Here is a 12,065-nt window from a genome sequence, read left to right on the forward strand (position 1 = left end):
CAACAGAGAGAGGGTGAGCTTTGTCACCCAGCTCGGCTAATAAGACTGAGGCCCAGGCAGTTCCCCAGAGGGTGACAGCAGGTTAACCCTGCTCGCAGAGTGGCATGAAGAAGCGGCCCAGATCAGGGCCGCACTGGCTCGTGGGGGGAGCGGCTGAGGGGCAACGTGTGTGTCTGATGTCCCTTTGCAGCAGAGGATGTGAGAAGGCTGAAAGCCCGTGTGGAGGAGCTGGAGAGGGGCCAGGGCGGCGTGCTTTCCTACGAGGACAAGATGGAAAGGAGCCACAGGGAGCGGCTCCAGGGTGCCACGCCCGGCCAGGGAGCAGGCACTGGCAGGGCCGGGTTCGAGGGCGGCCTCAGCCAGGAGGAGCTCTGGGTGTTCGTGAAGAACAAGCTCATGCAGGAGCAGGAGAACGGTGAGCGCCAGCCGGGAGCAGGGCTGGCTCACCGGGTCGGTCGCCTGCTGCTTTGCCTGTGGGTGGCAGGTGTCCAAGTGCTGGGGACCCCACTCAGCCACTCTCAGCCTCCCTCCTGCTCCCATCCTCTTCATAGCCCCAGGAGGAAAGGGGCACCAGCCCTGGGCCCCATTGACTGTGGACAATTGCCACACTCAAGAGCAGATCCTGATTCCCTGTGTGAGCCTCAGTTTCCCGCCACGGCCCGTGACCACCTCTTGTGCGGTGTGCAGGATGCAGATGTGACCTAAGCCAGGGCCTACTTTCTCTTGCAGGAAACCTCCGAGGAAGCCCTGGCCCTAAAGGTACAGCGGGGAATCCAGCTCTTTCCCCACGCTTGGTCCCTCAGTGGGAGGCAGTGCTCCGGGTGGACTGGAAAACAGTTTCTGATTTTTCCAAATGGGAGGATGAGAAGCTGAACCACCCTCAGCTTCTGAGGGCTGAGGACGGGCTTGAGTCAGGTCTTAGGGTGGGAAGGGACCCAGGCGGCAGCTAGGAGCGGCTCAGCAACCTGCCCAAGTGCCACACACAGGAGCAGAGGGACCACACTTCGGTCCCTCACCCTGACGTACAGCTCACGTATTGTCACGTAGCTGTGACGCACTGTGGAGAACCGGCCCTTGCACTCCTATGCCTCTCATACTTTCCATTTCTTTCTGATTTTAGGTGACATGGGAAGTCCAGGTCCAAAAGGTAAATATAACGTGGACATTTTCACTTTATTTACTTTTATTCTTTCATTGGTACATGTTTGCATTCATTATGCGGGGTTGGTACATGTGCATGACACATCTTAATTCCCTTTTCATCCCCTTCCCCTGCCCTCCCTTCACCTCTTGATTCCCTTCCCATCTGAGAAAGGTCAAGCGTGGTTTAAAGCAGGGTCCCCAGCCCTGGGGCTGAGGACCAGTACTGGCAGTGTCGGGTTAGGGACTAGCTGCACAGCAGCAGCAGGCAAAGCTCTGCAGGTACTTACAGTGGCTCCCCCATGCCCCACATTGGGGTCACCTCCCGAGCCCACCTCCTGTCAGATCAGGGGGAGCAGGAGACAGCCCCACGGCTCCCCCTGGACACAGGGCACCTCTCCTTGTCCCGGCTGGCTGGGCTTGGCAAACTCCAGTGCATTAGAAACTGCCAGAAGATCTGGGACCACTTCCAGGCCCCTGGTCCAGTGGATTTGGATGAGGTCAGGAACCTCGGGTCTGAGTGACCCCAGGTGATTCTGTGGCCAGCATGCACATCCACACCGAGAGCCACCTCCCACCACGACAGGGCCACCCTCTGTCCCCAGCTCACCTGCTCTCCCAGAGACCCCGGCATAGGAACTGGGGTCCCCCACTTCAGGACCCTCTGACCTCCTCATTCCCTGCCTGCAGCCCACACACCTAAGACCCAGCTGGGGACCAGAACTGATGGTTCTGGCCCCTGAGCCTGCTGCTGTCAGGTAAAATACAGCACTCCTGGTTGCTTGTGATGCGTTCGTAGTTATTCACTAAAGTATGTCTCAAATCGTTTATGGGACGTAATTATACTAAAAATGTATCTTTGTTTACCTGCAACTCAGATGTAACTGGGTGTTGTATTTTCGTTTGCTAACTTGGCAGCCCTAACCTGATTCCCACCAGCAGCTCCTTTAGGGACCTGGGCTGGGTCCCCTGGCTGACGGATCTTTACCTTTGTCCCTGCAGGAGACCGAGGCCTTCCCGGGACTCCAGGTTTGTAGCCCCGGTGACTTCCAGTGCTGCTGCTTGGCGGCTCTGTCCTGGCTGCTGCCTCCAGAAGGAATCGGGGCTAAGGTCTTCTCGTGTGTCCGCAGGTAGCCCTGGGCCCTTGGGCCACCCCGGTCCGGTAGGACCAAAAGGACAAAAAGGCAGTGTGGGTAAGAGCTGACTTTTCCACTCATCCCCCTTGCTCGTGCACTCAGGGGGCATTTGTTACGGGCCTGCTGGTGCCGGGCCCCGTTAGAGGAGACAGGGGACCCTGTTGCTGGGGAGAGAAGACAGGAATGGTGGGAACCCCCTCGGCGGTGGCTTGGGACCCTAACTGCAAGGCCGCCCATTCTCGTCTTTAGGAGACCCCGGCATGGAAGGACCCATGGGCCAAAGAGGGAGAGAAGGCCCCATGGGGCCCCGTGGTGAACCAGGGCCTCCTGGATTTGGGGAGAAAGGGGACAGAGGTAAGAGGCGAGTCCTCGCCAGCAGGGCTCACGAGTTGGTTCTTCCTCCCATACATATATGGAATGTGTACATGTGTGTATAAAATCTGGGGTGCTGGGGATCAAACCCAGGGCCTCATGCATGCCAGGCAAGTGCTCTACCACTGAGCTACCCAGCCCCATCCTGGCCTCTTGCCATCTGGCTCCCTCACCGTCCTCCAGTAGTGTTTGTTGAGTGCTTTCCTCAAGCTGGGCTCTGTGCTAGGCCCTGTGGAGACAGCACAAATGATGGGCTATGCAGTGCTTGGAACTCAAAGAAAGAGGTCCCGGTGAAACATCCTTCCTAGACTGGGGTGGTGAGCCGAGCAGAGCCAACGGGGGGAACAGGGAGTAGGGGCCCTGCTGGAGAGTGGGTGGGGTGCAGGACCCTGCAGGGAGGGAGGCAGGAGAGCCCCAGGTGCAGACCTAGCACTGGAGGGGGCTGGGAAAGTTGTGCAATTAGATCCTTAACCATATGGGCCCGGTTTTTATCAGAGGAAACCAAGATGGGCTCCTGAAATCTTCTAATGCTGAAAGGCGGAGCAGGAAGCTTTATATTTAGTCTCACTTTTCTCTTAAAAATGTTGCTCATCCAGGCAGCCAGTATTTATTGAGTGCCTCCTAGATTCCAGACCTCAGGGGAAAGTAAGGATCTGGGGTAGAAACTGAGGAGATTTGTTAATTAATGGCTTCCAAGTGGATCCATGACCATGACAGAGTGAGAAGTGTCTCTTCCAAATGACACTGGCCCAGGGACAGCCAGATTGGGGGACTTTCTCAACGTGTTCCTTCTTCCATTTCTCCACAGGGGCTGCTGGTGAACCAGGTCTGCAGGGCCCTCCTGGTGTCCCAGGTTCTGTGGGTCCCAAAGGTAAGTCAAAGGCCCAGGACAGGATGCAACTTTCTAGGGAAGGGCACGTCCAGGACGGATCGGACAACAGGGGTCCCAGACTGTGCAGGGTGTGGGTCCACAAGGTGTGCCCCACTCTGTCGAGCCCCTGGGGATCAAGATGGGGACTGCAACTTTGGCCCATGGTAGGGCTGGGCCCCGTCTGCCCCTCTTCAGTGGCCACACGGTGCGTTCCCTAGGTGGGTGGACAGAGTCAGACAGTCTTCACTGCTGCTGGGCCCCCAGGCACACACATGGAAAGCAACATGTCAGACGGCGGGGAGAATGGGCTCCATCTCACACTGATACCCATCTGGCCCCTCCCCTCCTGACCCCCACCCAGCCCAGAGTCCTGCAGCCTCATTCTTAAGGAGGACATTGTCCTGGGGTCCCTGCTGGACCCTCTAACACAGGGTCCTGGTGAGGACCCACACTGGGCATGGTGTACACCCACACAGTCCTCCCCGGAAGTGAGCTCCCTCCACCCTCACCTGCCCGTCAGCACCGGACCCTCTGCCCATCTTCTCTTCCTCCTCCTCAGGTTCCAGTGGCTCGCCGGGCCCCCACGGACCCCCAGGTCAGTATGCTGCTTCTTGGAAATGGGTGCTGTTTCTGGGGAAAGAAAGGAGGGATGTTAAAAGGAAAACCAGACCTTTCTAAAGCAAAAGAAGCAATTAGAGCTCCTGGAGACACAAAGCTCAAAGCCACATGCGTGGCTGAGTCCTGATGGATCCTGTCTGGATCCATTCTGACCTGGTGCAGGGTGCAAGGCCCCCAAGAGCTTCAGCAATAGGCAGTTCACATCCTGCCTGCCCCTGCCTTGTCCCCTATGGGCCAGAGAGCTTGTCCTGGTGCCCTGAGAACTGTGAACTGCAGCCAGGGTCATGCGGGGTGTTCCAGTGCCAGAGCCAGTGATTAGCAGGGCAAGGAACCTGGGCTGGGATGGTTTCACAGGAGTTCATGCACAGCAGCCTTTGACTTTGACTCCAGGATGTGTATGCCTGGAAGTATGTGTGCTGGGGTAGTGTGTGTACATTTGTGTGTGTGTGTGTGTGTGTGTGTGTGTGTACAAGCACATGCATGTGTATCCGTCCCCTGGAGGATGGGACACTCATCCACCTGTATGCTTTCCTCTGGTGAGCAGGCTCTATGGGTGTCCAAGGGCCCAGAGGTGAAGTGGGACTTCCTGGCACTAAAGGTGAGCCGGGAGGGGCTGGGAGGGGGAGCAGGTCACCCTGTGGATGCTCTGTGTTCCAGAGGGAGGGCTGGGGAGCGGGAGTGGCTGACAGGTACGACCCACAGTCCCACAGCCTGTGCAGTCCCATGCAAGAGGGGAAGTGAGGCAGGGAGAGCTGTCTCTGCAGACAGACGCTGACCCACCTTGGCCGTCCCCTGCAGGGCCTTTACACCAACGTGCCTATTTCCTTCTCAGGTGACAAAGGGCTCATGGGGCCAACAGGACCCAAAGGTATGCCATTCCCGTCACTGCTCAGCCACCCCCGAGCCTTGCTCCTGCCTTGCTCCTGGGACCCAGGAGGGACCCCCTGGTGAAGATCTGAGAGCACATATGCCTGGTTCTCAGAGCCTGCAACCGAGAGGGAGCCTTTCTTTTCTTCTTTTTTTTTTCTTTCTTTCCTTCTTATCCCATCTCTCAGATAGGGAAACTGAGGCACAAAGAAAAGAAAGCATCATCACCACATAGCCATGGTGGAGTGGTCCTTGGGTTGCTGGTGCACATTTTGAGGTGTCTGTCCTCCTGCACCCAGGACACCTGCTTGAGAAACTGCAGGGCTTGGAGTCAACTCATGCCCCCCCCCCACCGCCCACCGGGCGATGGACCCTGACCCCCGGCTTATCCTGTGCTGTGTTCTGGCAGCACCGGGCTGCCAAGAGCTTTCACGTCCCTGCGAGCCATCCTGCAGGCCAGGGACCCTGTTACCCAGGAAGATGGTCTCCCTTGCTCACAACTGATGTTTCTTCTAGGTGACCAGGGTGAGAAAGGACCTCGAGGGCTCACAGGTCAGTCTGCACAGGAATCTGCTTTAATCTACTCACGAATTTTAAACTTACCAGTCACTGCCGGTGGGAAAAATACAGAAGGATGAGATAGAATCTGTCCACGAACCTTCAGGGAACTTGCTGTCTAGAAAAGGCACAAAGATAGATAAAGCTGTAAGAGATGAGCAAGGACCAAAATGTATAGTCCAAACAGTAAATGTTTGGACAGAAAGAGGAGTCTGTAGTTGTCTCTGATTCTTTTGGGGAATCCAGATGGGAATATTAACAAGCAATTCTCAAAGTAGCAGAAAGGGTGACCCACGGCACCCTCTCAGCCGCATACCTCAACTGGTGTGACCGAAAAGGAAATCAATGGATCGTGATGATGCTTGACCCCAAGGGGGGCTTTGTTTCCAGGGATGAGACTCATATGCATGCCCCTTTGGATCAGGATTGGCTTTGCGTCAGAAGCCCAGGGGAAGGGAGGGGAGTGGCCCTGGGCTCGGAGTCAAAGCAGCAATCCCCTCCCGACTTGCTCTGGTGGGAAGAGGGGCAGGCATGATGGGGTGCTGGAGCATGGTGGGGTGCGGGGCCAAGGGGCATCTCGCTACCCTGGCCACAGATACACAGCTCACCTGGCCCTCTGTCCTTTGCAGGTGAGCCTGGCACCAGAGGTTTGCCTGGGGCTGTGGGCGAACCCGGAGCTAAAGGAGCAATGGGTGAGTGTCCCAGAGGGCGGCTGCCGTGGGGTCTGCCCCGTGAGGGCAGTGGTCACCATGGTCCTGCAGGGACCCTTCAGGCTCCCTCCCTTACTCCCTGGAAGTGGAGGACAGGCGCGGGTAGGGGCCCTTTGGAACCCCAGCACTCAGGGCCAGAGCCAGGTGGCCGGTACCTGTCAGGGGGCTGTGAGATCTGACCAAGAATGTCCCAAGGACCAGGCCCCACTGAGTCCCAGAAGGGCGTGAGCCCCACAGTGGAGATGCGGCCCCTTCACCATCGGATATTTAGCCGACTGTTCATAAGAACCACCTGCACGTGGGACAAAGAAGACAACCAGCAAATCAGATACTTCACCCCTGCAAGGGGAGATGAAGCCTGTGAGAGGTGACAGGTGGTGAAAGGCATCAAATGCCATGGAGAGAGAGAAAGTTCTTCCTCCAAGAAGGGTGGAGGAGGTGGCATTTCAGATGGTCCTAGATAGAGGAAGCTTTAATAGGCACCCCAATCGGAAAAGTCCGCATGCAGAGAGGACAGTGTGAGTAAAGACAGAAAAGCAGGACACATCCCGGAAGGACGCCACTTTGGGTGGAGACTAGGAAGGCACCTGGAGCAGGAGAGGGAAGAGCATGGGGGACTTTGACTTCCAGGACCCGAGGACATGAAGCAAGCACTTAGGAGCATCCAGGCCCTTGACAGTGATGCTCAGCAGAAGGGAGACAATTGCTGGCCTAGGGGAAGGGGCAGGGAGAAGGCCGTATCCAGGGTGTGACCAAGGCAGGGCTTCTCTCCAGCTGGTGGACACAGGAAGAGCTGCGTGGGCCGCTGCCTGAGAGACTGTGTGCTCTGAGGCTACTGGGGCAGGACAGGCGAGGAGCCACAGCAATGGCTCCCCATAACTGATGGGCTTCGCTTTTCTGCTTTACCAGGCCCCGCTGGCCCCGATGGACAGCAAGGCCTAAGAGGTTGGTCTCCACTGTTCGCCCACCCCTGCCACCACTTCCTGCCCTACCCGTGTCCCTGCCTGCTCTCCGTGGGGAAACGCATGGTCCAGTTCTTTCTCTCCTCCCCCTCACCTGCCCGCAAGTCAGTTAGCAAACCCCCGGGAAGCCATGAGCAGGGCGGTGTGGGCAGGCGAGCCCTCCTCGCAAGCACCCTCATGACTGATGCCCCCCCAGGTGAACAGGGCCTGACGGGTATGCCTGGAGCCCGAGGCCCTCCGGGACCTTCTGGAGACCCAGGAAAGCCAGGTAACAGGGCAGGAAGAGGGCGACACAGCCCCGCTGAGTGTGTGCCTAGGTCTGCCCATGGGGGACTCCACGGTGTGCGTGGGGGTGCTGTGCTTCACATGTGCATGGTTGTGTGTGTGCGTGTACGTGTGCGTGCGTGCACAAGTGTACCCTCACGTGCCTCGTTCCGGTTTCCTCCCAAGCCCAGCAGGGACCCACACAGCCGGCTGTGCTGTATGCAATGGCTGTTCACCAGGCAGTTTGGAGAGCAGGTTTAACAGCTGAAAGCTAGGAACTCTAGAAAGGGGAAAGGACGCTCCTAAAATTGCAGCCCTGAACGCCAGCTCAATGCCTTGCTCCTCTGGGCCTTTCTCTTCCAGTCCTCCTCTCCCTCAGCGATTCCTGCCAGCCCCAGGAGAGAAGGCCCTGTTACTCTCCAACGAGGGCCACAGGAGAGCAGGGTTCTCAGGTCATCAGGAAGAACAGATCCAGACCAGCCAAGGTCTAGGGCAGTACGGAGGTTCATGGCTGTGTTTGGGGTTCCTGGCTCACCTCAGATTCCAGAAGTCTGTGAGCCTAAAAGGCCCAGAACCAGCACCCAGTGGAGCAGCGGGTCTCTTCACTACAAAGTCCAAGACCTGCTCTGGGAGGAGCCTGGACTCCCCTGCCCCTGCAGGGCTGCTCCTCCTGCTCCCACTGCCCCTCCTGGGCCACATCCACCTGCCCTACAGGGTCAGGGCGTAGGTCCTTGGGCCTGACTGCTCTCAGCCCTGAGACTCTTATCTCTTGTGCCTTATTTTCTACAGGTCTCACAGGACCCCCAGGACCCCAGGGTGAGTCATGGGGTCCCTCCCACGTCCTGCTAGACAGGCCCCTTGGCCAGCACTTCTCCTCCAGGAGTGCTGCCTCCTCCTCCCTCAGCCCCCAGAAAACATGGGCTCAGGGCCTCCCCGGGCACCTTGCGAAGGACAGTGGAGATTAGATTGTGTGCTGATTCTGTCTTCCTGGTGCAGGGATGCCTGGGAGGAGGCCCTAGGCCCATGGGGAGCTCCTGCTGGCTAGGAGTTCTGTAAACCAGCAGAGGCTCACGTTCCCTGCTGGCACGAGGAGGTGGGCACCCCCTCACTCAGGGGACTCAGTTTCTCTGGGGCAGGCTCTTTTGTGTTCGAGAAATCATCTCCACACTCGGCCTCTCATTTCCTAAAGGAAACTAGGCAGACTTAAAATGAAACCAGGCAGCAGGCCCCCAGGGATGGAATGTACAGTGCCATCCTTCAGATCCCCCCAGGGAAGACAGAAGGCCCAGCCCCAGCTGAGCACAGTGCAGAGGGGCTAGAGTCCTGCCCAGCTGAGCCCAGGGCCTCTGCCAACTGCAAGCCCAAGGGTTGCCCTGTTTCCCACAGAGAGACAGAGCTCAGGGCTGCCTGGGCTAAAACTGAAGGCCAGGCTGGCACGGCTGTGCTGGGTGACAGAACTAGTTACTGCCCAGGGCACCTGGGACAGCTGGGCCTGAGTTACCCCAACCGACCTGTTTTTAATCACATCAGGACTTCCCGGGTCCCCTGGCCGACACGGGAGTAAAGGTGAGTGATTTTCCAATCGAGAGTCTTTTTCTTTACACAGGCCATTTTCGCAGGAGGGAGGGACTGGCAGGAGCGGGGACTGGAGGAGGGAGGGCCCTCTCTAGCCAAAGCCTGGACCAACAGTGGCATCTAGTGGCTCCAGCCAAAGGCTGAGAGGTGGGAGCTCCAATCTTTGCTGAACAAGGGGCCTAGGTCCTCACGCCCCACCCCCAGAGCTGGGCCCAGCTGTCGCAGCTCCAGCCACTGTGGCAGCAAGGTCAGGAATGGTACTGCCTGCCCCCTGCCTTCTCATTCCCTGGGCTGCCTCCAAAATACCCCCTTAGGCAGACCCCCACTCGTGTGACTCTTCCTCCAGGACAGGAGCCACCCTGGGCCTCGTCCTTCACGCAGGCCTTGGCGTGACTGGGGACACCCGATGCTCCCGAGAAGTGGCTCTGTGTAGGCAGAGGGGCCTGTTGCCACCTAGTAAGAGGGCAGAGTCGAAGGACCGAGGCAGGACAGGATCCTCGGGGTCAGGCTGGGCAATGCGGTGACCTTGTGCACACAGTGAGGCCCTCTCCACTCCGCCCCACGAGACACCAGCCCTGAGCAAGCCCAGGGGTGCACAGTTCCCAGCATCAGGCCTCCTGTGTTCCTGGGACCCCGACTCCTGCACCCCAATGCTCTGGGGCTGGGCCATTGTGCTGAGTCACCATCCCCCTTGGTGGGGCCCCAGGGAATAACCCTCCCAAGAACTAGTCCCAGTGCCTGCTTGGGCTGAGCAATTTGGGGGGATAAATACATGTAACCCTAAAACGATGACAACTGAGCATACAGAAACCCTGTTCTTCTGCCTGGCCACGGGGGCTTCAGACCCTCCCAGGGTAAGGTGGGCAGGAGGGGACATCTTACCTCATGTTGGATTTTTGCTCCAACAAAACTCACTCAGCGTTTTCTTCTGTTTGTCCCTGATCCCTAGCTGGGGAAGAGTGAGCAGAGGTCATACTCTGTTCCCTTTAGTTGCTCACAAAGCTTTGGAAATGAAAAAGAGAAGCCCCACAAGAATCCCCGGCTAAAGGCCCCGTGACACGTGAATCCCACTTCCTCCTCTTGGAAGTCCTTCACAAACTCGGCATTCTCAACACTGAGAGTCAGTGGCAGGAAAGACCCGTGGCTTTTTGTGCCTCAGGGTTTCCCAGACTGCCAACCCCATGGCTCCTCTTCCTGTCATCCCAGGGAAGGAGAGTTCTGGGCAGCGTGCCAAGACTCCCAGTTCACCTCCTGGGCCCATGGCCTCTGTCCTCTGTCCTTTGGGTAATTTTCCCACCTAAGGTGACTCCCAGAAGAGAGGATGGGAAGGGAGCTGTGACTGACTCGGTCAGCCTCCTTCAGCTTCACCTCCCACATCCTCCCAGGAAGCCCCTCTGTGTGTGGATTGATGCTCAGCCTCCAGGGTCCGAGACAGGCAGGGAGATGTGTATGCAATGCATCCTGCAGACCCCTAACTTCATTAAAAAGGCTTTAGACTGAGGGCAAGAGCCACAAGTGGGCCTCAACTGCAATCCGCCAGAAGCCTCAATAATGATGTATTGAGCACTAATTGATCCCTGACCTCTCCTCTTCACTGCCCCCACCAGGTGAACCAGGTGCCCCAGGCAGGATCATGACTTCAGGTACGCAGGCTGGGAGCAGTGCTCCTCATGGTGTCCTTACTCCTCACATGTGCCGTGACCTAAGCGGCCTTTCTTGAGCAGGATTCTTGGGAGTCTCTTTTCAAATGAATGCTTTACAGTTTTGTAGCCTTGAGCCTGTGGTGGATGAGGTCTTGGGACTTCTAAAATGCTTTTAAATTATCCTTATTGTCCTGATGCAATAACTTGGCTCCTTTTTTGGTTTTTTGAGATAGAATTTCACTGTGTCGCTATAGTTCAGGCTGTCCTTGAATTCACTTTGTATAGTCCAGGCTGGCCTCGAACTTGTGGGAGTTCTCCTGCCTCAGCCTCTTGAGTGTTGGGATTACAGGCGTGTGTTACCATGTTCAGCTTTTGGCTTCTTTTTAATGTTCATCTTTTCTGCAACTACATACACCAAGGTACCAACTTTGCAGGCACTTTCTCTTTGAGAAAACTACCAACTTGCTCTGCCATTTGCTCCTGATTCTCACTATAAATCTAGCTAAAAAGCAACAAGAAGTACCCATACCACAGCATGAATGTTGGGCTGCTTTGGAATTTTCTCTGCCAGATTAATTAGTTGGTTGTCCTTAATTTCAGTCTCCCACAAAATCTCAGAACATGGGCAGAACACAGATACATTTTTCTGCCAGAGTACAATGCACATCCTCTAATCTAAGTGCCAATGGAGTCTTGTTCTCAGCTGAAACCTCCTGAGTTGGGCATTTACTCCCTACATTTCTATCATCATGCTGGTTTTCTGAGCTCTCACTCAAATCTCCCATCAAGCTTGGCTTAAAGCACTGCTCAGGTCACCTGCCTTAACTCTGCCATGTTTTGCAAGAAGCACCAGTCAGCAGGCCCAGTGCTAGGTACAGGCTATAATGGTCAGCTCTTTGGGTCTGTAGCTGGGAAGGGGGAAACTCAGAGGTAATGAGAAGCGAAGACATCAGTCTGCCGTGCTATGCACACCAGTGCTTCAGAGCCAAAGACTGAGCTCAGTGTCCCCTGTGCTTTCTGTTTTCAGATGGCTCATCAATGGTCACTGTCGCAGGCCCCCCAGGGCCTCCTGGCGTCATGGGACCTCCAGGACCTCCAGGTTCTCCAGGTCAGTTTGTTTTCTTACTTCACCCTAATGAGCAGGTGTTTGCCCAAATCCTGAAACTAGACGCAGGAATCCAGGAAAGAGAGCAAGGGGCCTCTGAGAAAGCCAAGTTCTGTTTCCAGGAGAGGAGATAGGTTGCTCAGCAGAGGAGGGAAGGCTGACTCTCAAAGAGGGCACATGATTTGCTGAAAGTCACATAAGCAGCAGACGAAGGATTCAATCCAGATCATTTGGCATCCAGGGC

General features: G+C 56.5%; 1 protein-coding gene across 3 annotated transcripts in view; it reads left to right on the top strand.

Moving 5' to 3' along the window:
• Window positions 1–12,065, top strand: part of Col17a1 (collagen type XVII alpha 1 chain) — a 44,704-nt gene that overhangs the window by 22,210 nt on the left and 10,429 nt on the right. For all 3 annotated transcript variants that reach the window (XM_013066159.3, XM_013066160.3, XM_087185731.1), the window contains exons 18-35: window positions 191–415; window positions 730–759; window positions 1,121–1,147; window positions 2,143–2,169; window positions 2,271–2,333; window positions 2,526–2,630; window positions 3,457–3,519; window positions 4,079–4,114; window positions 4,682–4,735; window positions 4,970–5,005; window positions 5,521–5,556; window positions 6,192–6,254; window positions 7,182–7,217; window positions 7,431–7,502; window positions 8,288–8,314; window positions 9,029–9,064; window positions 10,681–10,716; window positions 11,744–11,824. In XM_013066159.3, the coding sequence (XP_012921613.1) occupies window positions 191–415; window positions 730–759; window positions 1,121–1,147; window positions 2,143–2,169; window positions 2,271–2,333; window positions 2,526–2,630; window positions 3,457–3,519; window positions 4,079–4,114; window positions 4,682–4,735; window positions 4,970–5,005; window positions 5,521–5,556; window positions 6,192–6,254; window positions 7,182–7,217; window positions 7,431–7,502; window positions 8,288–8,314; window positions 9,029–9,064; window positions 10,681–10,716; window positions 11,744–11,824 (1,053 nt within the window). The remainder of the gene's footprint in view (window positions 1–190; window positions 416–729; window positions 760–1,120; window positions 1,148–2,142; window positions 2,170–2,270; window positions 2,334–2,525; window positions 2,631–3,456; window positions 3,520–4,078; window positions 4,115–4,681; window positions 4,736–4,969; window positions 5,006–5,520; window positions 5,557–6,191; window positions 6,255–7,181; window positions 7,218–7,430; window positions 7,503–8,287; window positions 8,315–9,028; window positions 9,065–10,680; window positions 10,717–11,743; window positions 11,825–12,065) is intronic.

Source organism: Heterocephalus glaber, unplaced genomic scaffold (assembly GCF_053883595.1).
Source record: "Heterocephalus glaber isolate CG9 unplaced genomic scaffold, H.glaber_assembly_v1.0 deba00001498, whole genome shotgun sequence".
NCBI lineage: Eukaryota > Metazoa > Chordata > Mammalia > Rodentia > Bathyergidae > Heterocephalus > Heterocephalus glaber.